Source organism: Larus michahellis, chromosome 6, assembly GCF_964199755.1.
Source record: "Larus michahellis chromosome 6, bLarMic1.1, whole genome shotgun sequence".
NCBI classification, from domain to species: Eukaryota; Metazoa; Chordata; class Aves; order Charadriiformes; family Laridae; genus Larus; species Larus michahellis.
Window position 1 is genome coordinate 3,447,324 of NC_133901.1, and position 27,566 is coordinate 3,474,889.

Sequence of the window (27,566 nt, forward strand, 5' to 3'; positions counted from 1 at the left end):
TCAATTCATTTAAACAGGCATTATAATAAAATATACCATTTTTTCTGCATTTTTTTCTGGTGAAAGACAGACCAGTACAAAACAAAAATCAAGACAGAATTAAAGTTTAAACATGCACCCCATCTGGAACATTATCTGGAAGGTGTTCCTTCCTTCACTGAAACACTGTACAGCATCTTTGCTGGAAGACTCTATTCTCTCTTTTCTTCCCCGCATCAGCAATGAGTTTGTTCAAGCTATACTCTGTATGACTTTGCTAACGGCATTACCTCGGAAGAGATACTCTGAATGCATTCTTTCATTACATCTAGCTCTACTCAAGGTATTTTGTTCTTATCATGATGACCGTTTTCCTCCATGAAACGTGGAGGAAAAGGTGCCTGAAGGTTCAGACAACAATACATTGTTTATTCTATAGCAGATACAAATTAAGGACCACAGAAAGACGTATCACTGGTTAGAATTATAGTATTATTATCCCAGAGGCAGAAAAAAGACACAGAATAATTTTAATACCGCTACTGGCACCTTAGTGTTAAAATCATATTCTTAGTAGGACAACAAGGCCTAACCCTACTGCAGCACTAACAAAATCTCCCTGTGATGGTATCTAGACAGAGGGGTTTTTGAGTCAATATTAAGAATTACAGCCTAATGCCTTACACTAAAGACCTTTTTTTTTTTTTTTTCCTTTTAACCAAAACTTCCATCTATCAAATTTTGGGAGGATAATTTTTAAATTGTTCATAGTCTCTTCTAGAAAGCTGCTAAGCAAAAAAAATCATAATCAGTTAAACCTCTTCGTTATTTACAGTTATAGAAAATGGAGTCCTTGAAGAACATTTCATAGTTAGAAGAAAAGATTATTTAAAAAGCATTACCTGTAGCTGGCATTTGGAGGGGTATGCATCTATCTGTTTGGACAACGTCCTCAGGTAAAGAAACAAGTTTTTTGGCAAGCACTGCAGAAATTGGTTGTACTAACAGTGTTGTGAGGTTCAGCCGATTTTGTCTGTAGCTTCCATCTTAAATTAAAAAGAGAAAAGCAATTTAGTAAATGAAAATTAGAAGATTTCTCTTCTGCATCAACAAAACAAAATAAACAAATATCTACAATACAGCTTAAACCAACTGATATAGATAAGCAGTCATTATTTTGTACTTACCTGACTGGAAAAAAAAAAATAAATCCTTCAAGAACATGTGCCACTAAATTACACGTACATGTCATAGTATTTGGGGAACAGTTCCACAAGAAAGAAACTGTCAAAGAGTGTGACACAACACAACAAATCTAATTGGTATGTAGTTAAAAGAATCAATGAAAAATAGAAATACTGATCAAAAAACTTTCAAATTGAGCTAAGAACTGAACACAGCATTACAGGGAAGAGCAGACATTTAAACAGCCTGAATTTACATCTTAGTATCTATCTGCACTGAACGATGCTACCGCTCATATGGCTGCTCGTTTTGCTAGGGATGCCAAAATGTTTAAGTTCTACAGAAATTGTGCTGCTTCACACTAAAACTGTTCAAGGGGTGAGCTATCACACAAACAAGCTTTTGTGAAAAATTTGACAAGAAACACACCGCAGAAGTTGCACATTGACGACATACTGGCAACTTGATGAGATGTGCTTCCTTGCATATACCAAAAAGCCTGAAAATGATACACACCTTCGTCTTTTAAAGAATATAATCTGATCATCTCATTGCCTCAAAGTGGGTTCAAAGCAGCTAAGGCGACTATTTATTTTATAAATGCAGGGGTATTTCTGTGATAGAAGGTTGAAGGCTCAGCCGAAAGAGGTCTGGAGTAAGAGTGTACTAAACCGACATGTCAAGTGGAAGAAGGTACAGATCAGAAAGCATCAGAATACTTCATTTACAGCTTTAATATCTTAAGAAGCCACAACACAAACCTCACATCTTAAAATCTCCCTTCAACTGAAAAAAGTGTTTTCCAGACTGTCCAACATTTAAGCATGGGAAGATTTCTGATGAGATGAGATATTTTGGGAGACCAACTGACAGAACTGGGAAAAAAAAAAAGCAAACTCTGCACATGGAAATGCTCTGAAGCACTTCAGGACAAGATGCTCATCTGTTTTTCTCAATTATTTCAGCTGGCCTAATAAAGGCATCATCTCTTCCTATGGAGAGCAAGAATATTCTTGCAGACAAAAAGCTCACCACAGAAAACGAGAGGAGGTCCATAGCAGGGGGCAGAAAACAGCTCTAGAACAACCTGCAAAACTCTAAAAGCCTTCCGATATACCTGCCCGTACTGAATCGTTTCCCAACTTCCAGCTAGAGATTCAGAATACAAGGCGCCTCCGCGAGACCTCTATAAAACAGATACCACATCTTCTGTTGACATGGAGTTCTTTTACAACCAGAAGGCATCCTTTACATTCTGTGTGACTACAACCACAAAGTGAAGAAGCTATCAGAAATCAGCAACACACGTTCTAATAAATGTCCACAAAATTACTAACAGGAGTGTTGTTATTGAACCACAATATAAAAAAATCCAGAAGCATCCTCCTTTTTTTTTTTTTTGTTCACCATTAATACACATTGAAAATGTTATCAGTCTTGACTTTGAAAGAATCAGACAGATTTTTAAATGGAAAGGTGACACTGGTTCAAAACACGATAATTTAGAATAAGTTTTGTCTTATTGAAGTCGGGGGGTTGAAAAGTTGTTACTTCAGTAAATTGACAGAAAAATCAGTTTGCTCAACGTCTGAGAGTCTGTTTCTGGAATCAGAATCCTAAAATGTCCTTCAGAGATATTAAGACATTGTTTTCTGTCTATTGTTTGTCAATCTGCAGACTGTATTACAGGCGAAACCAAGCTCAAACCTTGCAGATGAAAAGCATCTCTCCTTTCTCCATCGGCCCACAACTTGAGCTTCACACCTGAATAAACTGTGAAAGATACACTTTTGAGAACGACTCACACGAGAAAACCTCCCAAGTTTAAAACCGAATCATTTCACAATATAAGATGGGGTTTGAAGTATGGGATTAAAAAGAAAAAAAGAAAAAAAAAATTAAAAAACATTTAAAATATAGAAAGGGAGTTAAAATATAGAGAGGAAAAATTAAGGTACCTGGAAGAAAAGCCTTCTAATAGCAGGAATTCATAAAGACTTGCCTAGGCAAGTGGTAAAATCTTTACAACTGAAATATTTTCAAAGAAAAGATTAAACAAACATCTGTCAGGAGTGACGTAGATATGGCTGATCCCCTCCCTGAGGGAAGGTGCTAGATTAGATGACCTCTTGACATCTTTTCCAGGCCTGATTTCTATGTGGTGCTCTAGTAATTGAACTTCCTGAACTATTTACAAAAAAAAGCAGTATTGGAATTAATATTAAAAAATGCTTTAAGGAAAAAAAAGTAAGAGTTCCTTTCCCTCTGCCAGCCCTTGCTTAGTTGCCTTGAGAGTAGCTTGTTTAGGAGACTGAGGAAAGCTATCTGCGTCACGATCAGGATTCAAAAGTAAAAGACTGAAGACCGATCTCCCCAGTAAAACACAGTGCACAGTGAAAAATCTGGAGACTTCCAGGGCTACTAGTTAAAGCACAATCATTCAGTTTTTAAATACCCATGGGCTTGGTGCTGTACCAATTGCAAAATAGCGTGGTGCAACTTCATAAAGAAACTAACATATCGACAGAACTTTGCGAGATTTTTGCTTGCTCTTCCCCCGCTGGATGCCAAACTCCAGGGAGCACGTAGTGTTTTCAGGATCTGTGAGCACAACAAATGCTTCGAGAATTACTTAAATTTGAGATTTTGCTTATAAGAAAATTCAGTTTTATAGCATGAAAATCTTCCAAGAAACAGAATTCCCTCCTCTACACAAGACTAAGAATCTAACCATGCCAGGCCTAAACTCGCTATTGGTTTAAGAAAGACTCTAGAGAACATACCGGAATGCAGGAAGAAAAATACGTTCATCAACTATTAAGTTAATTTTAGGAGAACAAGGAGAGGGAATCTTTAGAAAGTTTCTTCATAGAAAGCGAGGACTACACTTCCACTTTCGCAATGACTGTGTTTTGTGTTTTCTTCTTCAACACAACCACAAACCTTGAGCATCAGTTTCCACACTGCGCAGTCTGGGATACACGCGTGTAACCTAGCGTTTTATAGTGTTCTATCACTTAACTTACTGGCATTGATAACACACTCTGAGCTTTCTGAAAAGTTTTTACTGGAAGAATTTGGCAGAAATACTTGTGTACCATATGCCACTCAATTCTGAGTTGAAGTACAATTTTACCATCACTTCAATAACTTTTGTCAAAGCTGAAAAAATCAGAGCACATGAAACAGAAGAGAGTTAGTCACAACCGCATGCTTCTCCAGTCAAAAGAATATTGCTTTACCCACAGATTCTTCAGTATTATGCAGTTAGGCTTTTATTTATTTTTCTCTAAAAAGTTTGTGCCATAAGAATCACATTTCTGTTCATTTTTATTTAAATTCCAGATTCAGAGAAAGATTGGACAGAATATTGTATTTCATCGTTACCTGGTTATTAAAGTCAGTCTCTGACAAGATCTGATAAAACAAAAAGTTACTAAATAAAACTGTCTAAAAAGTTTACTGATAAAATTCATTAAAATAATTCATTCTATGACCTGAAACACTGTTTTAATGATGTACCCACCAAAATACAGAAAAAAAGCAGCCTGACTGAACACTGAACCATAATTGTACATACCCACATCTTTGACTTTCTGCGGCATTAATAATAGAGCAGTATTAGTTTTGAAATATCGGAAGTGAATGGCTCATTAATTCTTCACCTTAAGCTTAATAGAAGTTTGACAAACAGTTTTATGCTGAGAATAGACACTCCAACCAGGAATTCACAGCACAGGATGAGGGAAAATTAGAGCATAAAAGACAGAACAAAGTGCGTTTGGTCAAATAAGATGCTTCTGTCGTTCAATTGCCCAAAGTGAACAGTTAGTTCACTGCATTTCTGTGAAAGAGGTATTCTGCCATTGACACATTCCCAGCATTTCCTCTGCACTGCCCTTTGTCAACACTCAATCTTGTATTAACCATCAGAAAAACAAAGACGTATAAACTGACACATCATAGACATTTGTATTATTTGCGCTTTGAACTTGTATACAGCTTCCCCCCCAACTTTGCTGATACGTTCAGCAGCTGGTAGGCTTCCTCTGGTTCTCATGAAGCTAACCACAATGATTCCTTTATACGTCCCTGCAAAATCAGTTTATCTGTGGTTTTCCTGACTTACATCTAACCACATGCCCAGACTGAAAGGGACCTACTACAGGGAGACTCCACCAGCTGATTGGTGGCTCTGGGTACTAAAACCACATCACTACTATTAATCATAATAATTCTGCTATGCAGCAGCTATTTCATTACATCTTCAGCTACAGCTGCTTCCAATACTGTCCATGAGCAGCATTTTTAAGACAGGCATGACTCTTCGACTCAAAAAGCAGCCATCAATTAAGCCTTCACCATTAGTACTGCTAGACAAGACTTGCACTGCCATGTTGGTGCATTATACTGCAAGATTTGAGGGGTTTTTTTGTTGCTGCGGGTTTTGCACGTTGCTCTTTCAATGAATAGTTCCATAAAGTAACACCTTTTCCCAAGACAAATCTTACTGACTTCCTACAATACTTTTCAATGGCACTATTAGTATGAGTATCGTCAGACTCATATGAAATTGCAGGAGTTGGTTCAAGCAGATTCTTAGAATACACATCCCCTCTAACCCGTGACATAAAATGCTCCCAACTGCTACACCTCACAAAGTCACTGACATATTTTTTTCCTTCCTAAATTTTCTCTTTCAACATGGGAAGAAAAATAAACTGCTACTGACTGTCACTTCTTGCTGTAAATGAATACAGTGAGATTGCTGACGCGGAAAAACTGGTGCTGTTCTCTAAGCACTTATGAACAGGAAACTCTGGGAAAGCCCCACATCTGCTCAGTGTTTGGACTTTCAAAGTCAGATACGTGTTTTCTGCATACGATGTCATCCATCTCTCTAAAGCAAAGAAAATGGTGCTGATCACCCTACGGTCCTTAAAATGGAGGTCAGAACGGATTTCATTAATGGGAAGGAGAACACCATAGCTTTAGACTTAGTATCTTGAAAGTATAAGGTAAAAATATCAGCAAGGATAAGAAAAAGAACTGGTATAGAAAAATATAGTTAGTCCAGAGAAGAGCAGAACCTGGAGCAGATGCTTATGGAGTTGAAGTGGTAACAAGCAGTTTCCTGCTATGTCTTCATTCAGTTCTCTATGAATTATCCAGTAGAATTACAGTGTGGAACATATGTCAGTTTTGAAGTACATTGTTTCACTAGCCACTGGTAGTAATACGAAGGAAAAGAAAGACATTTGCTTCTCTTCTGTAAAAAAATAACTTTGAAATTCTGCAACGAGGGATTTTAACAGCAGCCCCAAGTCAGGGCTTTCAAAGCAGCTTTACAGGCAACGAAGCATGAGATGATGAACTGTTCTGCCGATGACAACAGCATTGTGGCAGCTTGCATTTCAGCAGGCATGATTCACAAATGACAAGGGATGCTTAGAACTATGTACTGATTTGAGATATGGCTAAGAAAGGCGGCCGTGCCTATAAAAGGTTTACGCACACTTATAGAAAACATAGAACTTAAAAGGCAGTGAGGATCACCTAGAAGGAAAATAAGTTACTGGGAATACTTGGAAAGTATGTGAAAGACATTTTCAACTTTTTCTTTGCATTGGTGATGGATAAAGAGACTTCTTTAAAAACACTTTTAAAAAAATTCCACATACTCCTGACATCAAGAGTTAACAAAAAGAGTTTAGAATAAAAACAAAGATATCCCACCATCTGTGATAAACTCCCAAGAGTTAACAAGACCATATATTCATCGATGTATACATAAAAATACATAACACTATAGAGATATTGTTTTGCTTTACAAAGTGCATTCACAGTATTCTGTTTACATCACATTTTGGCAACGGAGTGGATGAAATCTGAGTATATATTACCCAAGACTGTCTCTTTAAACAGATTTCTGTTGGCCTTAAAAATAAAACCAGAAATTCTATAGTTGATACAAGAAGAAAATATACCTCTACAACCTGTTGTCATCTCTCCCCCCTCAATGAAATGTGCTTAACCATTATGAAAGAGAAAAAAATGTCACTCCCGTCTTAGCGCAAATCACTCTTGTCTTAATGCCTACTTAATGTACTTTAAAAATACCGTCAGTCTTGCTTCTTTTTAAGATAAATACAATAAAAAGCAACACATTGACTTTGTAAAACCAAAACTGCTTTGACACACTGATGCAAAAACATCTCATTAATCCCCCGTTCCCTTCTAAAAATATTTAATAAAATGGCAAGAATAAAAGAAAAAAGCAAACCAAAAACCTCCTCACAATACTCTCACCTTTTTGAATCCCCCTTTCCACAGAGCTTGTTACAGTGGCTAATAATTAAAACGACACAGAAGTCGCCAAAACAGGGCAAAATTACATAACACTTCTACACCAATTGACATGGAAGTAATTTTTTTCCTTTTTACATATCCTACAATAGTGTAACCTCTACGGAAAAGAAAGAGCAATTCTGCCACATATTACAAATAGCTAAAACATTCTTATGTCCTCGTAACAATGGAATGTAACCGGGGAGAAAGGACAAGGTAATTCTCAGTTCTTCCTGTGTTAGCAGGTGCTTGTCTCACTACGGAACTGAAAGTCAGTCTCCACTGACAGCAGCCTGGGCCATGGGACGTACAAGCTACTGTCCAGCCTTTTGACAGTGATGGTAGATGTTCAAAGGGTTGAAAGAAGTTGTATGGGTTGTAAGACAAAAAATAAACAGCCGTCAATACTTGAAAAATAAACTTATTTAAAAAAACCCCCAAAATCATAAATTTCAGTTTCTGCACAATTTGTTCTTTGCATGCACGCTGAATTCAAACCAGCACCTTCAAAACTTTGGTATTTAATTTTGGATCCTATTTGAGGTATTCCTGATGCCAAACCATCTGCTCAGCATCTTCTGTCTTCATTACATTTAAGAACATAGGTGCTTCACAACATAAGAGTGTGTGTGGGGGGGAATAATCAGGGCTAAAAACAATGGAAACACTCGAAAACATTAGCTACGTAACAAATCGACTACAAGTGCTGCAACCATGTTATCTGAGTCTTATATTGGATAGTAAGTATCATTAAGGACTGCAAAAATAAATACTGCGATTCTTTCTTAAACTTTAAGTCTTTGCACCAAATTAGAGATTCAAACATAATGTGATAAAATAATTCTATGACAAATTTATTGTTAACTGATATTTTGTATTTTCCTAAAATATGTAGAGGTATTAATCAAATGGAATTCAGTAAAACTGCTTGAAGTGATTGCTCTGATGTTCAGAATTACTGCATAATCCAAAATCTTAAATACCAGACATATACTTGGACTTTTTTTTTTTTTTTAATCTTTTTCTGAGATAAAAACTACTTCATGAATCCTATGGAAGTCTATGTTTGAAATGTACCTATTTGCTGCTCCCAGAAAACATATTTCCCAGACTATTAACTCTATGATGTTCTTGAACCGGGAAGTGTGTATGTACGTGCGTGGGCATGAGGGAACCCAAATCAAACTGATGCACTACGCTTGACAGAGGAGGCTTTATAAAACTGAAATACTATAGAACATTTTGAATTCAAGTGCCAAACACATTATGGAATTTGTTATCAGTTTCATTGAAAAAATATACATTGGTCTGTGTCTGAGCGCTACTTGGTTCCACCCCATCTGCCTATATACCCTGGGTCAAGTACAGCCCTGGCTCAAGTTTATGGCCCCGACCGTGGCTGTGCTATGGATGAGTTTGGCCTGTTCTGTTGGAATGGTCACAAAAAATGTCATTGGATCCCACATTCTGCTTCTGCAAGTTTGGATTTAAATATTAAATTGTTTTTGAAAACAAGAATTTTGAAAACATCAAATTATGTAAGAGTAAGGTACTATGTAAGTGATTCGAAACCTATTCCATATTTTGTATTTTCTAATATAGTTCATAGATACACATTTATTCTTGAACATAAGCACTTTACATCTGCTTCCATAATGCTTTTTACCTCGAAGGTAAGTAAATGACGTTTCTTTTAAAAAAAGAAAGTTACAATACTCAGATTTTAGAACTCCTTTTTCCCACCTGCAGTGCCATATTCCAGTCAGACTTACGTCGTTTCTGATACTGGTTTCCTTCTCCTGTCTGGTAGCAGCCCACAGTGAGACAAACAGCAATGATGATAATGCAGCAGCTCTCCTGTTCTGAGTGGGCAAGCAGCTTTTCTCCAGCTGATGGCTAGTTATAATAATTGGCTGCTTATTATCTCTCCCGTGATTTTTGAAGAAGATGAGAATAGGGAATAACTAGTATCGGTCAGTTTACTTTTTGTTTGCACAACAGAACCAAAGACTTCTCTCCCTCCTGCAAAGAGGATCCAGGTACCCACCGAGCACGAGCGTCCTGCTCCACAGTGGGACCATTAAGTCACACTAACAGATACGGCACAAAGCACCTCCTGTATGAATTATGTTTCCTGTTAACCACTTCAAGAAATAAGCAACTTTGGGCACATTCAAGAGTTAATGGGTTGGTGTTATAGTTTGTTCCCTCAAGAAACAAACCTTGTTTTTCTACACTGGTGATAGCCACTACAGACAAAACAAACGAAAATGAGACACGGATACAGATTTCCTTCCCTTCAGTGATGATCAGGACTACAAATAGCAAAATAACTGTCTTGCTTTAGGTGAAATATGTTTGCAGCAGCCAGAATATACATCAGGTTACATATGCCATCATTGTTCTGGTTATGAACAAGCATGGAGTCCTGTTTACCCACAATAATGAGATTTATTGTTATTAAAAATAATAAAAGCCCCATAACACTCTACAAGGAATGGAATGGAAATAGAAAATCTCTAAGAAAACACTGAAAGTGACAGGTTTAGGATACCAATTATTTTGTTTATAGCACGTAGTGAACACTGCAATGACTCAGAATCACGTGCTGTCTGTATATATTTGGTGGACAACATGAAATAAAATTGCATATGTTATGTGTGGTACGCTATGCTTTTCTTATAATAATATATATCTCTGATTTATTCTTCCATATTTGTTTGAAACCATGGAAAGTCACATTCTGGCTTCAGGTTGATGACATACGGGGTCATCCAAGGGTCTGAAGTCTCCCCCTTCTCCCAGAGCTTGTTACTTACTCCTCTCCCGACCCCGCAGTGCCATTACTTGTGCCAGCACAATTGTTTCAGTGGCCACACTATGAATCAGAGCAGCAAACTTTCTTGAAGTTCTTTAAAGCTACATCAGTTCCCCAACCCATGTCATGGCAGTGCTCTTAACAGATAAATCAGCAGAGCGGGAGGTGACCTGGGACAAGGAGGCTGATGGGGTGGCAGGAATTCCTCCAATTTCTCCCAAAGCCTTGTACTGTCAAACCACCATTACAGAGCATACTCTTATCCGCTAGGACACAAAGTCACTGTTCCCTGGCACAGAATGACACTTAAATATGCACATCAATTCAAAAGCGACTTACAGCTTTAAAAAAAAAATAAAAAAATCTTCATAGCTTCAATTTTCTCTAGGGGTCTTATTTTTAAAACAAAATGCTCGTATTTTGATTTGTAAGGGAGCATCACCTCACCTTAAATTTGAAAAATCAGAGCCTGATAATACAATCCTCACACAGGAAAAAAAAAGTTACTGTTTTAGAGTCTGGTTTATGTAAGAACTAACTGGTAAATTTATCATAATCATTCAATAGTTGAGTAATGACTGATCAGAAATGAAATGTTAATCACAGGTCGGACCCTAATGGACAAATGCCTACATACAACTAGATTAACCAGAGTCAAAAGCACCCAGAATCCCCTTGTCAGCTCAAGGACTATTTTAAATACTGAATCACAGCACATACATTGAATCAGCTTTCTGCAGAGACTTTTGGTTCTTTCCTGCAAGGGTTGTAGCAAACCAACAGCATGTCCCCTGTCGGCTCATATGTAAAAAATGCTGCTTTACATGTGCTCTGTTGACTCAGACCTCAGTAACGATTACTGTTCAGCTGACATTATGGAACATTCCTGGACTGGTGTATGAGGTATTTACTTTTATTCTGTATGAATACTCTGATTTAAAGTAACAATTCTATGCATGTTGCATTCCGGTATTAGGGTACAGAACTGGTTATTTTTTTTTCTCCTTTTTGTCTCTATACTAGGTTAATGAATGTCAAATCCTGGACTGCTTTCTCTTCTCATTCTGCGCAGCTCTGTAGCTCCCCCTTGCCACATTTGTTTTCTCATCAGCAAAATGTTTCTGAAGTTCTTCGTTCGTAACTGTAGATAATAGCATTTCACTCACAAAAAAAAAACCACCCAAAACAAACAACAAAACACTCCCTTGCTTTCTCTTTTGACTGCCATCTGTTAAGCTTCTCCTCAGAGAAATTAGCAAGTTTCCATATTGGATCTCTGAACTGCAAATATGCCATCATCTGCAAAATTTATGAAAATAATCCCCATTGGAAAAGATAATAGTCTCATATAAAATTACCAGAGAAGACTGAAACATAAACAGGGGGCATTGTCCAGATATTATATGAAGGCTGCTCATGGCCCCTGGACAAACAGACCAGACTGGGCAATGTCAGAACTACAGAATAGTTGAGTTTGGAAGGGATCTGTGGAGATCAGTGAAGGACAAGTCACATGCTCAAAGCAGAGTCAACTAGAGCAGGATGCCCAGGACACTGTTCAGTTAGGTTTTGAGCATCTCCGAGCACATGCCAAAATCTTTCTGGGCAACCTCTCCCAGTGCTTGACCACCCACACCATAAAATAGCTTTTCTTAGGCCTAAGGGGAATTTCCTGTATTGCAGTTTGTGCCTGTTGCCCCTCCTCCATTCCCTGAATACCGCTGGAGAAGAAACTGGCTCCACCTTCTTCTGCACTCACACCAAGTATTTACACACATTGATAAGATCCCCACCAGCCTTCTCTGCTCAAGAATAAACAATCCCACATCTCTTAGCCTCTCCTCATACGTCAGATACCCCAATCGCTTAGTCATCTTCACGGCCCTTTCACTGCACTTGCTCCACGATGTCCACGTCGCTCCTGTCTGGGGGAGCCCCGAACCCGACCCAGCACTCCTGCTACCATTTCACCAGTGCTCAGTGGAGGGAAGCATCACCTCCCTTTGCCCACTGACAACTCTATTCCTAACGCAGCCCAGGATGCTGCTGGCCACCTTTGCTTCCGGGGCACATGCTGGCTAATGCTGGACTTGTCTACCAGGACCTGCAGGTTCTTTTCTGTCTAGCTGCATTCCAGCTAGTCATCAGTTCTTCTCAAGATCCTTAATTTATCCTGTTTATAGTACAGAGTGGAGAAAGGGATAAGCTCTGGAAATCCTAGAATTCTGAATGTACGGAAATCCTTGTAACACATATCGGTTCATTTCTTGGATTACAGAACAGAGACAAATAAACTGTAATCTATTTGCAGCGCTCCTCAGAGATGTAAACACTGGTATTTAATTTACTTAATAACCTGCTTATGTATTTGCAATGTTTATTATGTTCATGCTGACTACTGTAACTGCTGTATTCAGCTTCAGAAGGCTATTACAAACACCCATGAGAACTGCATTTTATTTTGCGCACAAGAGCACATTATATGAGAATATTCATTCAAAACTCCGAATGGAGTCCTTGGCCCAAAATGATTCCTGAAGCACCTCTCCTAAGAAGCTGTGCACCCTCACTGAGGTAACGGGCACAACTGAATTCGCGTGACCTGAGATGAGCATGCCAAATAAATCATTTTGGTGAAATAACAGAGTTGAGGAGCTAGTTAATGTTTAGGCTAAACCCCCTGAAATTCAAGGGCAATTTAAGTCCGGAAGATCAGAAGCAAAGAAAATTTTAAACAAAAAAGAAAATGAGGCAATACTTCAAAAAATAATTTCTTGTTAAAGAAGGGTAGACTAGCAGCGTCATTTCAGAATATTATATTTAAGGCCATGTCTTAAATTCTAAGTCAGTGATAAACATAATCTGCTACACGTATTTTTGAAAAATGCTACTTAAGTATTTACTTCGAAAAATAATCCTAAGAACAACAGCTCCACAAATATAATGGAGATTATTGCCAAATATAGCTATTAAAATTCTGCAGAAAGTAAGAATAATATAATCTCTATTATTACAGAAAACTGATTTAAATGGGAAGTTTCCCTTTCAATCATCCAATGTTTTGAAATTTATTTCAAATGCCAGGGATAATTTGATGTTTGCCTTCTCTGACTACAGTAACTCCTTATTGATGAATATTACATTTCTCTGTAAAATACATTTCCTGCTCAATTCAAAGCAGCCTTCGCAGGTAAAAACCAATGTGTACCCAAATCTCCCATACCACGCTACTTCCAGTTACACTTATATTTCCACAGCTGTAAATTACTGCATTATATCTTTGCTCTGTAGAAAAAAAAGGTTTTTGTTTGTTTTGAAATAAACTGTTTTTTCCTCCCAAAGTTATTATGCAGTCACTACTTTCTTATTGTTTGGTTTTTTGGTGTTTGTTTGTTTGTTTCCAAATATTTTTGTCTAGTTTATATTCACATATAAACTAATGTATTCACTAGCAGTAACCTTTTACAGTGAAGTTTTGTGATCTCAGGTTCCTAAAAAGACAATGTTCTGAAAAAGACAAAACACTATAACAGAATAAAACAACTTGAAAAGACAAAAGGAAAACATAGTGTTAGAACAATGAAAAATAAATGCGAAAAACAGTAGAAACCTTACAAAACAAAACAACTTCTAAAAATCCTTTATAGTTAAAAATATTTTCTATTTTCTATTGGATATTTTAAAATTAAATATTTTAACAGCTTTGATGCAAAATAAAACTACTAAATTGGTGAACCCGCAAGTTATCAGTCTCAGTTGCTTTGATTTTGAAAGGCATCAGTGTAACTGTAGTATCCTAAAGCAGCTTTTAGTGGTCCATTTTCCTCTCAGAATCTCAGTGTACAATTATATTATCCCTTTATTCCTGCCTTCTAAGGAATCAGTATGACATACCATAGGAGTCATAGGGTGGACAAGGCACATCAATGTCTCCGCGCCCAAAAGCTGATATTGAAAAATTTAAGTTAGCAGATACATTTGTTCACCTGATTAAATATAACAATGAAACACCCATGATCGTAGAATCATAGAACGGTTTAGGTTTCCAGGGACCTTAAAGACCATCTAGTTCCAACCTAGACACCTCCCACTAGATCAGGTTGCTCGAAGCCTCATCCAGCCTGGCCCTGAACACCTCCGGGGATGGGGTCTCAACAACTTACCTGGGCAACCTGTTCCAGTGCCTCACCACCCTCATAGCTAAAAGTGTCTTCCTGAGATCTAATTATCTTTTCTTTAAAGGATTTCAAAACTCTTTTTAATTTAGCTTTCATTGTGTTCTAAAATTTTCTGCCTACACATGCGGTATTTTGTTGAAACACTGCTTTCCAGAAACGAAATATAAGCAGAGTAGTTCCATGTATTTTTCCCATTCTCCTAGGCAGGCTTAAAGTATTGTTTGTAATTAACGTATACATTTTATCCTTATTAATTTGCAGCCTCTTCCCCTTCTAAAAGAAATAAAAAGGCAAGACTCTCTACAGTCCCCTCAAAGAACATACTCTTCCTGGCTCATTTCTTACTGCAAGATTAGAAGGACACTGCAGCATTGAACTGTGCTTTGTTCCGTTCTAGAGCGTTAATGTGCAGAGCTCGCTCGGGTCATAGGCAAATCAGGAAATCCATTCTTTTTTTTTTTTTGTCTGTTTTTTACAGCAAAGAACATAGGTTAGAAGAATCCCAAAAGAGCAGTGGAGGAGAAGAAATCAATGCATATCTAGTTTCATTTTGACTGTTACCCTGAAGTTTAATGGAATTTTAAATGATACCTAGAACCATATAGAACATATACAGACTGACAGAAATGCCTACACAAATTCTGTTATTCATAGAAGCTGCACATCAACTAAACCACTGAACACAAGGCAATTATCTTCTTTTTTTTTTTTTGGTTAGAAAAAGAGTGGTACTGGAAGAGAGAAGATAAAAATTCACCACTACTCTCCTGAAAGTACTTGCAAAGAGTTTGCAGTAAGTAAATTATTTTCACAAGCTGAAATTGCAATGGACAAGACTGTCCTTTTCTTTAAAAACCTGCAGGTCCATGGAAGAAACATCATTCAAACTATCTGCAAAAACTCTACCAAGAAGAGGAGCCATTTGTGCTACAGGTCAGCATCAAGGACAACATTCCTTATTTCATATTTTCATCGATGTTACAGATATTTGCAATGGTGGTATCTTGAAAACTTCATAAACGTAGGCGGTGCTAATAAGCATTCTCCCTTTCAATGGCTTACTATTAAAATTTATTCTCCTGTGATATCCCCAGTGATATCCCTGTCTCTGAAGATAGGACCTGACAGTTTCAAACATCCACAGCATCCGCATCTATCAACAAGACTCTTAAAATGTCTGAAGTTGGATATGCAGAAACACGCATGAATTCTGAAAGTAATTGAGACTCAGAAACCAAGTGTGTTTCTGAGTCTCATACAGGCTTCTAGCTCAATAACTAAGACAGTGTGATGGCACAGCTACCTAACCAGACTTTACTATGGCCTACAAATACATGTCCGTGTGCACACACCCACAAATCCCATGTCATCTGAAATAGAGAACCCTCCAGCTGCCATTGACAGCGACTGCTCCACAACTAGAAGCACACAGTCATGTTACTGGAGAGCATAATGTGGGCAAGTAAATCTTCCTTGTAAGCAGAGTTAACAAGCTCCGGCATGCTGTTGTATTAACACATGCCTCACCCAGGATTTTTTCAATGGCAAATACACAGCCTTACTCTCCTACGTCACTTCATCATTATTGTAAAGTTCATTCAGCACTTATTTCAAAATATGTTTGGTAAAATAAAGTTGCCTCTGTTCTGGTTCCACTACCTTACTGTCCCAATACAGTTCAATGGCTTTTGTGCCTGAAGTTGCACAAAGCTATCACCACAACTTTCCAGTAGATAACAGATGCTCTTGACTCCATCATATTGATAAGCAAAACCACAAATATACAGAAATATGGTTCATTGAAAGAAACAAAGAAATACAAGTAAAAAGAACACACCGACTATTATAACAACATGGGCTAAAGCAGTTATTTTCATAAAAGAAATCATAGAATGGTGTAGGTCAGAAGGGACCTTAAAGATCATCCAATCCCACCCCCCTGCCCTGGGCAGGGACACCTCCCACCAGCCCAGGTTGCTCCAAGCCCCGTCCAACCTGGCCTTGAACCCCTCCAGGGATGGGGCAGCCACAGCTTCTCTGGGCAGCCTGGGCCAGGGGCTCACCCTCACAGTGAAAAATTTCTTCCTGATACATGTCACGAGTAATCTATTTACTTTCATGTTATTTCACCTCCATTTCAGTACTGATAGAAACACATAGATGCCACATTTGTAAATTCCATTTGCACTGTTCCATTAAAATGACCCTTGAAGTATTACGTCATTGCCTCTACAAAATGTAACATCATTCTTCATTGTCACAGGTACTATATTTCATGCAAGTGTGCAAACTAGCATTTTAATAAACTGTTTCCTGCCGATAGTGTTGTAAGAAAGTTGCAATTTGTCCTCAAGCATATGTTTTCTGCTCAGAAAAAATATTTATAGCCGCTCAAAGATCAAATATTATTTTCCCATGCACTCGCTGCAGACAACGTTTCATTCTCAAACGTGATATGCTGTGTGAGAGCACTCAAGTCAGTGAGACAGAAGTGACTGAACAGCTTAGTTGTCCATCCCTGTTCATTGTAAGGCCAAAATTCAAGTGACTCCTTAACATGATTTCGGGTTACCATTTCATAACTTCATTTTACTGCCTGCAGTTCAACTGCAGTAAACAAGTCTAATATTTAAGTAATAATAGAGCAGAGGGCAAAAATACTGCTTTCGTCTGTAGACAGAGCTGATCTTTTTTATTGTGCTTTTATTTCACGTGTGGCTTTTGCACAAACATCAATACAACAATTATGTGGAAAAGACATTAAATGCTGTGAAACAAGCAAAAATTTACTACACAAAAAAGCACAAACTATTACTTTTGTTATAACACCATTTTAACTAAAATTAAATTTTATTCAATTTTGGTTTAATCTGGTTAAGCAATTCTAAGTCCTGTTAACTTCTAACAATGAACTGAAAATGTAGCTCAAGACTAAGCATGGAGAGGGCATTTAGAAGATGTTCCATTACGTTCTTGACAGTCACAGTCAACTCAGTCACCAGTGCTGAGTACATAGTCACAAAGCTACGTGCAGAGAAGATGCTAAATACATTTTTATTAAATAGATGTATATATAAACAAAAGACTGTGCATTCTGCTTGCACCGATTTGACAGAAAATACAAAAATGAAGGAAATAAGTCCCTTTTTAAAAGTGTGGCCCCTTACTTGGTTCAGTTCTCACAAAAATCCAATCTTACTTATGTGTGACAGTTGAGAAAGTGGCACTGACTCTTCGGAAGTGTTAAAGGGCTCAGAGGAAACACAGAAAAAGGAAACCTGAGACATCTATCACCCAAATTATTTACTATATTAATATGAATTTACTACAGGCTATTATTTATCTTCCTTACAGAATTCTCTTGTACATATAATTAGATAGCACAGGACCTGTATTGATGAAACTTCAAGTATCTATAAACCTATATAACTTAATCACAAAATTAGATTTTGAGTTACGTATGCAAACTTGTTTGAATAACTTTCCCCTCAGAGCTTATTGAGCAGAATAAGGGATTGCCTTAGATTAACTGGGCTAATTATACTTCCTTTAATATCTGTTCAATAGTTTTCTGTCTCCTACAGTAAGTAAGTAAATGTTTCAAATTTTGTTTGTTAACCTCTAGCTTAAGTCACCAAGAAAAAAATCTATTTAAATCTAATGCAAAATGGTGTATTATTCTACCACTGCATGGAAGCGTGCTCATTAGTGTTGATTCCCTATATTCTGACTACTGAATTTTAAAATGAAACAATTTTCTCCTATTCCTAGAAAGCCTTAGTCAACACAACGCAAACCTCTATGAACAACCACAAATATGACCTCAATTACTACTGTGTTTCTCAAATGGCAAGAGGAACCTAAACTACAACTACAGTATGGATCAGTTATTGTGACATTTGCCTTCAAACTGCTCTGGAAATTCTTTAAAAATACAGACTTTTTTTTTTTAAATTAAGGATAATACACAATATTACATTAAAGAGTTAAGTCACACTTTGTCTTTGAGAAAAGTAAAAATGTTTCTTCTGGCACAAGTAGTTGACATTAAACAACTTCTGTGAAGTTTCTTGTCAAACCACAGGCTGATAAAATGACTCCAATTACCTAAACTCATCATCACTGATAACTCAGTATACAAAACATAACTTTAGTCAAACCCTAAAGCAATACAACTACAAAAAATTTCTGACAGCTGCCAACAATGATCTACGTGTGCTAAGAGTAAAGCTACACCAACTTGCGCTGGCACACCACTCATTTACTTGACCTCCCCATAATTACGACAGTGACTTAAAGAACATAAGGTTAAAGTGAGAAAAGAAAAAAAAAAAATCTAACTGTAAACCTCTCAATTCTGAAAATTTGCAAGAGCCTGTACTCATTAAAGCAATCTTGCAAATCCCCAATTCAACAAAACCCCAACATATACCTATTTACTGCTCTGCTCAGATTCATTAGTGTAACTGATACTATTAAAAACTGCAAAGGATTCAGGGGTTCAACATTTATTTCATTGTTCATTACTTACTATTGCTAATTATACACTATTATTACTGTCAAGAACTTTGAGATCTTCCAAAGGAAAACAGAACAAAATGTTAACAAACTGTATTAAAAAATCCTGCGCATCTAAGTGTTTACACACAGTAAGATATTTTTCGCCACTAGGGTTCTGAAAATCTTTTGCAATTTTAAATAGACATATCCAGAACAAGACAGAAATTCTAGTACCCGTCAATCCAACACTTCTAGCTTCTAAAGTGAAACAGCACATTCTAACTTCTAAAGTAACCAAACTAATACAAGGCACACAGTAACTTCAATGGTCATTGAACTACATGATATGCATTAAACCATACACCGAGCGTGATCAAATGAGAATAGAAAGGCTGATGCCAATATAATTTAAAATGCAGGGGAAACCAGATTGGCCAAGGATTACTTCTCTGGAAAGCGGTCAAGAAGGTGATTTACATAGACTAGACAACTAATGGTCAAATATATGCATATTAACATCAAATCTTAATCTCAAATCACAGCGTGGGAATTTGTAGTACCTGACAAGTGGAATGTCCCTGGCAAAAAATAAACAAACGAAAAAAAGTGAACTCTTACACATTCTACAGCAATATTAACCCTGTTCTTGAAAAAAAAAAGAAAGGGGGGGGGGGAACCCCAAAAGCAAAAAAAGCTCCCAACACCAAAAATCACCCCTAGAAATCCATTAGGTAAATTAGTTATCTGCAGGATGATCCATAACAAGGCCAGGACAATGTATGTAATCACAATGACTATTTTAAGTAACTGGTACTTTAAAAAGAACGTCAAGAAGATAGCTATGGATCAATGTCAACAAAAGGCAAAGCTGGAAGCTGAACTTTGCATTTAACCCAATTCACATGTACTTTGTTCCTGCCATGGCTATACTACAAAGCTATGTAAGCGGAGAGAGAATCCCAAATGACTTCTGGCAATCATAGAATCATAGAGCTGGAAGGGCCCTGTGGAGATCATCCCATCCAACCCCCTGCCAGAGCAGGGTCACCCAGAGCAGGGGGCACAGGAACGCGTCCAGGCGGGTTTGGAACGTCTCCAGAGACGGAGACTCCACCACCTCTCTGGGCAGCCTGTACCAGGGCTCTGCCACCCTCAGGATAAAGAAGTTCCTCCTCGTGTTTAGGTGGAACTTCCTATGGTCAAGTTTGTGCCCGTTACCTCTTGTCCTGTCCCCGGGCACCACTGAAAAGAGCCTGGCCCCATCCTCCTGACCACCCACCCTTTCAGTATTGATAAGCATTGATAAGATCCCCCCTCAGCCGTCTTTTTTCCAGACTGAAGAGACCCAAATGCCTCAGCCTTTCTTCATAAGAGAGGTGTGCCATCCCCTCATCATCTTGGTAGCCCTTTGCTGCACCCTCTCCAGCAGTTCCCTGTCCCTCTTGAACCGGGGAGCCCAGAACTGGACACAGTACTCCAGGTGCGGCCTCACCAGGGCAGAGTAGAGGGGGAGGACGACCTCCCTCAACCTGCTGGCCACACTCTTCTTGATGCACTCCAGGATGCCATTGGCCTTTTTAGCCACGAGGGCACATTGCTGGCTCATGGTCATCCTGTTGTCCACCAGGACTCCCAGGTCTCTTTCCACCGAGCTGTTCTCCAGCAGGTCAGCCCCAACCTGTCCTGGTGCATGGGGTTGTTCCTCCCCAGGTGCAGCACCCTACACTTGCCCTTATTGAATTTCATAAGGTTCCTCTTTACCCAACTCTCCAGCCTGTCCAGGTCTCTCTGTATGGCAGCACAGCCTTCCGGTGTGTCAGCCACCCCCCCCAGCTTTGTGTCATCAGCAAACTTGCTGAGGGTGCAGTCTATTCCCTCGTCCAGGTCATTGATGAACATATTGAAGAGGACTGGACCCAGTACTGACCCCTGGGGAACACCACTCGCCACTGATCTCCAAATGTTTTCAACAATAATACTCCAGCAGCTAGGGAGCTCAGACTTCAACAGAACTCTGCATTTAGAATCTAATACCAAGGATTAGTATGCAGCTCACCTATATTCATTTGTAAAATAAGTTCTGGAAGGTGTCTGTAACTATACTTAGGACACTCAGATAAAGAAATCGGGTACGTCAGGTAAGTGTCACATTTAGTGAATAAGGATTAGAAATGCATTGTGGGGAGTTCTGTATTCCTTGGATGTGTAGCTAGAACCTGTATTAACATAAATGGATTGTCACACTCTACATTCATATGAATGTGTTCTTAAGTAAAATCCAGAGTTGAGTCAAGCTTAGTTATTTGACAGACTGGCTAATAGAAAACATACTGACAATGGAGACTTTCCTACATATTTATGCCTTTTCCAGTTCAAAGCGTAATCTAAAAGCTCTCTTAAAAGCAATTTATTCAAGTAAAGAGGGTAGAAATTGTTGTCAAAGCTTTTACAATGGTAAACATCTGTAGGAACAGAATTTGAGATTTCAAAAGTGGTGTGGGTTTTCAATTCATTTCACTTCAAAGACAAATCACCCAGAACTACCTTAAATTGTGCAATACCCATCTTCCTCTTTGCAATGTTTTCAATTCAGAAGGAACTTTTCTTTAAATAAATAAATAAGAAAGAGAGATCACTTCTATTACGTAACCTCCCTGTATTATCTGAAGTTTCTTACCTGTCACTTAAGAAATGCTTTCCTAAGTTACCTCACAGTGAGATTTTTTCCCCTGCTCCTCCCTTTCCCAGCGGGAGAGTATCAAGCCCTCAGAGTTTCAACCCAAAGCCTCTCAATAATCTATAGTCCCTTGCTTATTCAGAAGGACTCGATGGCATGTAAATTTAAAAGATAACTGAGCATCTGACCTCAAACATAAACATTCTGTTATGCATTAAGACAGTTCATCTTTCTTTTCCAGGTAATGCTGTACAATGTTGTTACAAGAGCCATATAATCTGAAGGGATGTTCACAGTCACAGGATGAGATCATTTACTAGTATAAACTACCACATTTTTACTGCAGGCAATTTACACCTGTTTGTGACTGACTCAACAAATATTCGTATTAACATTCTCAGATTAAGATTCTGCAAATGCAACTGGAAGTATAAAAATATTTTGAAGAATGCTCATTTTCAAAAACCATTTTAACCTTCGGTGAAATAACGACTTAAAAATTAATTTCTGAAAATGATGCCTAATTGTTAATTGTATTTTAAAACCTTGAGTTAAATATCTATATGTGGTGCCCAGTGTGTAGGTAATTACTCCGAGGTTGACAATCAGACATGAACCTGCTGCGTTTTCAAAATAATTAACTCCAGAAAACTATAATACAATGATAAATACTTTTGGTACTTCCAAAGCCTAACTTCTCAGGTTGTTTTCAAACACCAGGTTAACTTAGTAACGCTCAATTTGTTAATTATTTTGCAATACTGTGCGCACAGTGGCATATTGGTATTATCTACGCTAAATACGTATTTTTTTTTAAGCAGGATTTCAAGCAATGAAGTGCTAATCTGCAATACCAAAATACCACCTTCTACATTATTTGCGCTCATTATTAGGATGAATTACAACAAATTTGCTGTGTTCTTCCTGGTTTTTTTCCAATGTAATGTTACTGAAACATACATGTAGTTACATACTTAATTTTGTGTTCAATGTTTCTTAAAGATCTTCAAGGAACGTGTTCTAAAGTTCAAACACTCAGAAGATACTGAAGCACCCATTATACACTTACTTATTAATTAACGCACTCAGATACTAACTAACAGAAAATACTAAAAGCTGCTGATATTGAAACTTTTTTTTTTTGGATCCTAAGAGAAATTAAATAATCTTTCTCAGTACCAAATGTATTACATACTAACATCCTCACTGCTCCTTTTCTGGTCAAGAGCTACCATCCATTTTTCACAAACAGGCAGGGTTACTGAATTAATAGTTTACCGATAACAAACAGTTCCAATGGCCAAATGGGAACGTGGCAAGGTCAGGTGTTCAAATATGTTCCAAGATGACCCAATGATGTTAATCTCTACAGTCGCTCCTTCCTAAACCAAGGGACTCAGTTTATTTTGCACCAGGATAGCACCACGACCAGCTGTGATATGACCTAACTTGGCCATGGTGTTCCTGGTTACACGCACCTCAGAAGGCAGAGGTGATTCCCTTTCCTCCGTTACCTTAGTTCATCATTACACATCGTACAATTTACTAAAAACCAATTAACAGACATCAGAAGTATAAAATACAAGTTATACAGAGATTAACAAAAGAATTACTGCTCTTGCATTAGAAAAACATAAAATTATATAAAAATTATATTTTCCATGCAAAATATACATATTTGGAAAATACTTCACCTCTAGAATGGCATTAACTGTCGCTTCGAAACAGGAATAATATTCACTGAGTATAAAAGTAAATATACATTAAGGTAGCAGGTGTAGCAGGGAAAACTTGCTAGTTCTACAGAGACTGCTATTGGCAACAGAAGATTCTCTTTCAAATAACTGCGGGGTTTCGTCTACAATAAACAACAAGTAATGGACAATAAATAGCAAAATGTCATGCGTAATGACAGACTAAAATGAGCCTTTCTTTGCTAATGTCTTCAAAATGCTTACTGGAAAAAGTTTTAAACACAAACAAGCAAGCAGTATAAAGAAAGGCACAAATCAGCTGAAATTTTGCCTACTTGAACAGAGAGTAGTTTAGACAGCAGTTCTGCTATTAACAAGACCAAAGGACTTTAGCCAGGTCTTATAGATTACTGTCCCTTCTTGAAGTAATATTGCAGACCCCACCAAGGATTGGATGGATAAATAAATACAGTCTGAAATATTTTCCACTACTAGTGGTGAAATACACGTGTATCAAAAATACGAGTCAACTATAGACAAAACAGCGTTTGAGTATTAGACTCCCTCTGTATTTCACTCGGATTTTACTAAATTTAACCAGTTAGTATGAAAATAAGAAATAGTATCTAATCCAAAGGGAAGACAGGCTCTGCATGATAATAGAGCAAAAATTATAAGTAGAGGCAATGACAGCAGAGACGGATGTGTGGACATGCATTGGCAAATTGAATTAATTCCCAAACAACCCACTTCAGAACATTTTCTGAAATGCTGTTGCACCAGCTACACAGATGTGACATTTTTTATCTCTATTAACTTGACCTTGCAGTAACTCAGAGGTGGAAAATTCTGACTGAATTTTGACCCTAAAGTCAAGTGAAAACTCTTAACAACTTTAAAACGTCCAGAACTTTAGACTGTTTCTCCAGTCCTAAGAAACTCTCCATTATTTTGATACTATAAAAAGGAATGACAGGTGTTTATTGAAATTTTAACTCTACAGATTAATCTTTGTTGACTAAGAAATTAAAAGTCCTATTCATTTTTCATCAAATACAATGACATAATTTTTGTAAATACTGTTTATATGTAATACAGGGTTTTTCCAGACATAATTTGGAAGAAGGAGGATACAGTTTCATGGATATTTGGAAAATAAGACCTCACTCTTCAGTATGTATTTGGGCTATTATAGAACACAAAAGTTTTCCAGTGAGAACCCTAAATGATTTATATGTATCAGACAAACCAGCAGGTCTTCTGGTAAAAACCTCACCCCTTCTAAAGTGGAAATTTTTGCCTTAAACAATGTTTAACAGAAGGTAAGAAAATTCAGTGTATAAAATGAACATACTCTTGGTCTAGCTTCTGGGATAGACTTTGCAGAGATTTGGAGGAGTAAACTCTGTTATCTTTCAAGTGAAATAGTAATGAAAGTCAAAGGTTACGGTGTGGAACAAAAGAACTCTGGGTTGTCAATACTATGTTGGTACAAATATATGGAAAAACACATGCCACTGACGTGCTATAACATCTACCTCAACCAATAAAGGCAACCAGATAGAACTGAACCTATTTTAGGTAACTAAAAGATAAAGTACTTAGACAATGAACAGATAAATTTTATTGTTGCCTAGATCTTTCTTAAAGCGTATAACTTGAAGTCTGTGTAATTATCCATTCGTTTCAAACACCACACGTAATGGTGTTAACATATTGATACCGTAACAAACTCCGCTAAATGATCTGCACAGTGTACAATAGAGACACGTTATTTTGTACTCAAAAAAAAAAAAAGGCATTTTTTATTTTCAAAGCAGAATTTTCTTCATAAACAATGACTGCTAGAAAGGAAAGGTCAAATGGCAAGATGAAGTGTTTTTAAGCTTCTAAGAAGATATAATAAGCTACTGAGAACTAAAGAGAGAGAGAGGTAGGTTATTAAGGAAAAGTGCTGCCCTGTTCTTGGAGTAAGAATACATTTAGCAATGAGTGCAAAACAAAACGTATACTTAATCCTTGCAGTTGCGAAGAAAGGGCCTAATGCTACACCATCTAAGCGTATAGCAGGCTAGGATTTCTATACCTCTTCTTCTGTTATGCCACAGTCAATTAAAAGATTCCCAAGACACAGTGTGAGAACGTGAGAAAAAGAAAATATGCTTCCCAGAAGAAAATCTGAGTCAAAGTAGCACCTTTCTTCTGAAGAGTCTTGAACATCTATTTATGAAGATTCCTATTTATTGCTTGTGGGCTTAATCAAAGAAATACCCAATATGCCCACTTACAGTTTATCACCATAGACTAAAAAGGGGAACATGTGCAGAGCTCTGACAGTGTAACTTTGTTTTCAGTTCATTTTAGCAGACAACAGTCTATCCATAAATTAATTGAAAATAATATTACTCTACTTGCTACACTGTAAAGATCATACTAGTGCATACTACAGAAAAGTACATTAAAATTTTAAGTCTATTTATAATTAAGTCTAGATTTTTATCCTGAAATTTGCTTTATATTTTGATCTTTGAAAATTGTTTTTCTCCACTTGCCATATAAGAGTATATATTTCATTTTGAATACCTAGAATTATTAGCTATCCCCATAAAAAGGTTTTATGTATTTTCTGCAGTTACAAGTATTTCAATACATTTTCAGCCTACCAAGAGCACCTTCTGTACATGAGGTAAAGACAGTCCAATTGTATAATCCAAAACTGACCTCAGCAGAATTAAGGAGATGCGTATCTTGGGCACAGATAACACTACTTTCTTACATTTAGATGCTTATAATACCTTTCAAGAGATTAGAGGAATGTGGGCTGACAGGTGGGAGTTGAAAGCATACCAATATCCACCATCAAATAAATAATCTGTTGACAGATGATGCAATCATAAATAATATTATTATTATTATTTATAAATTATTTATAAACCATATAAGGGCAAAGCAGAAATCTTAGAAAGGGATTTCATTTAATGGGAGAAAGTCCATGGCTTCAGATTTTGACTTCAACAAAACAGTCTCCCTTATGATAATTCAGCTGTTTTCAGATGATTCAGATAATTCAGAAAAACGTAACCTTTTTAGAGTATTATAGGTATTACGATGTGGGTGAAAGCCTACAAGCTGGAATATGAACTGTTTTATCAGTAATATTGTATACTAAGAGTTCCAGTGAGTATCTGCAATATTTCAGGATTGTTTTAAGAAACTTTGTCAAATTGCAATTTTCCCATTAAAACTTTATTATTTCACCTTGAAATACAGAAGTGCAAGAAATACTGTCTGAGAGAACCTTCTCGGACAAACCAAGAAACTTGCTGAAAATGGTGGTTACGTTTAAGCTTTAAGCAAAATTTAATTTAAATTGTACATAAAAAGAGTTTCAAGGAATGAATTTCAAAATATATAATGAAGTACAGTAAAAAAGGTATTTTAAGTAACAGGTCAGATTTATGGATTTGTCATTTTAAGACTGTTAAAATATATACTTGAAAAAAAAAAAAAAGTATGTGCCACACTAGTAAAAATAGCTTTTGCTCCTTGATTTTATCTTGGAAGATTAAGTATGGATAAAATAGTAGAGGAAAGTCACAAGAGATCTGCTTTTCATGTTTTTATTTTATTTCTTCTGCGTAGAACAAAGGAAGCAAGTCTTTAAAGGATCTGTAAACCAGGACAGAAGAAGGAATCATCGCCCAGGATGACGAGGCAGATAAAGCAATGCACAGCCAAGGGGATAACCAGATGAAAATGAAATACCACACGGCATTTCCACGTTGAGGTCATAAGAAACATGCAAAGCTGGTCGTGGGATAATTTAACTATTGAAACTGGCTAAGTAGACATCTGGTATTGAAAAATGTTACCTAAAACATCCAAACTTGCAAATAAATTAGTCAGAGGTGATAGAGCTTCCTCTAATTTTAAGTAATTTAAATTATTCTTAGATGAACTGAAACTCAGGTACTTGCTGCCATTAACAAAAGTAACACATTTTACAACTGATTCTGAAATTAGTTCTCCAGATTTAACATAATGAATTTAATCAAAATGATCTTAACTCTAAACTGTATTTCACCATTGTCATGACTGAATTGTAAATACATTTAAAAGCACTTATTAATTACCAAGCTTTCCAGAACAGTAAACTAAGACAGGACTTCCATTACTATCAGGTACTA

The 27,566-nt window shown here is 37.1% G+C and overlaps 1 protein-coding gene across 3 annotated transcripts in view; it reads right to left on the bottom strand.

Moving 5' to 3' along the window:
* Window positions 1-27,566, bottom strand: part of NAALADL2 (N-acetylated alpha-linked acidic dipeptidase like 2) — a 503,786-nt gene that overhangs the window by 134,639 nt on the left and 341,581 nt on the right. For all 3 annotated transcript variants that reach the window (XM_074591744.1, XM_074591745.1, XM_074591747.1), the window contains one exon: window positions 882-1,025. In XM_074591744.1, the coding sequence (XP_074447845.1) occupies window positions 882-1,025 (144 nt within the window). The remainder of the gene's footprint in view (window positions 1-881; window positions 1,026-27,566) is intronic.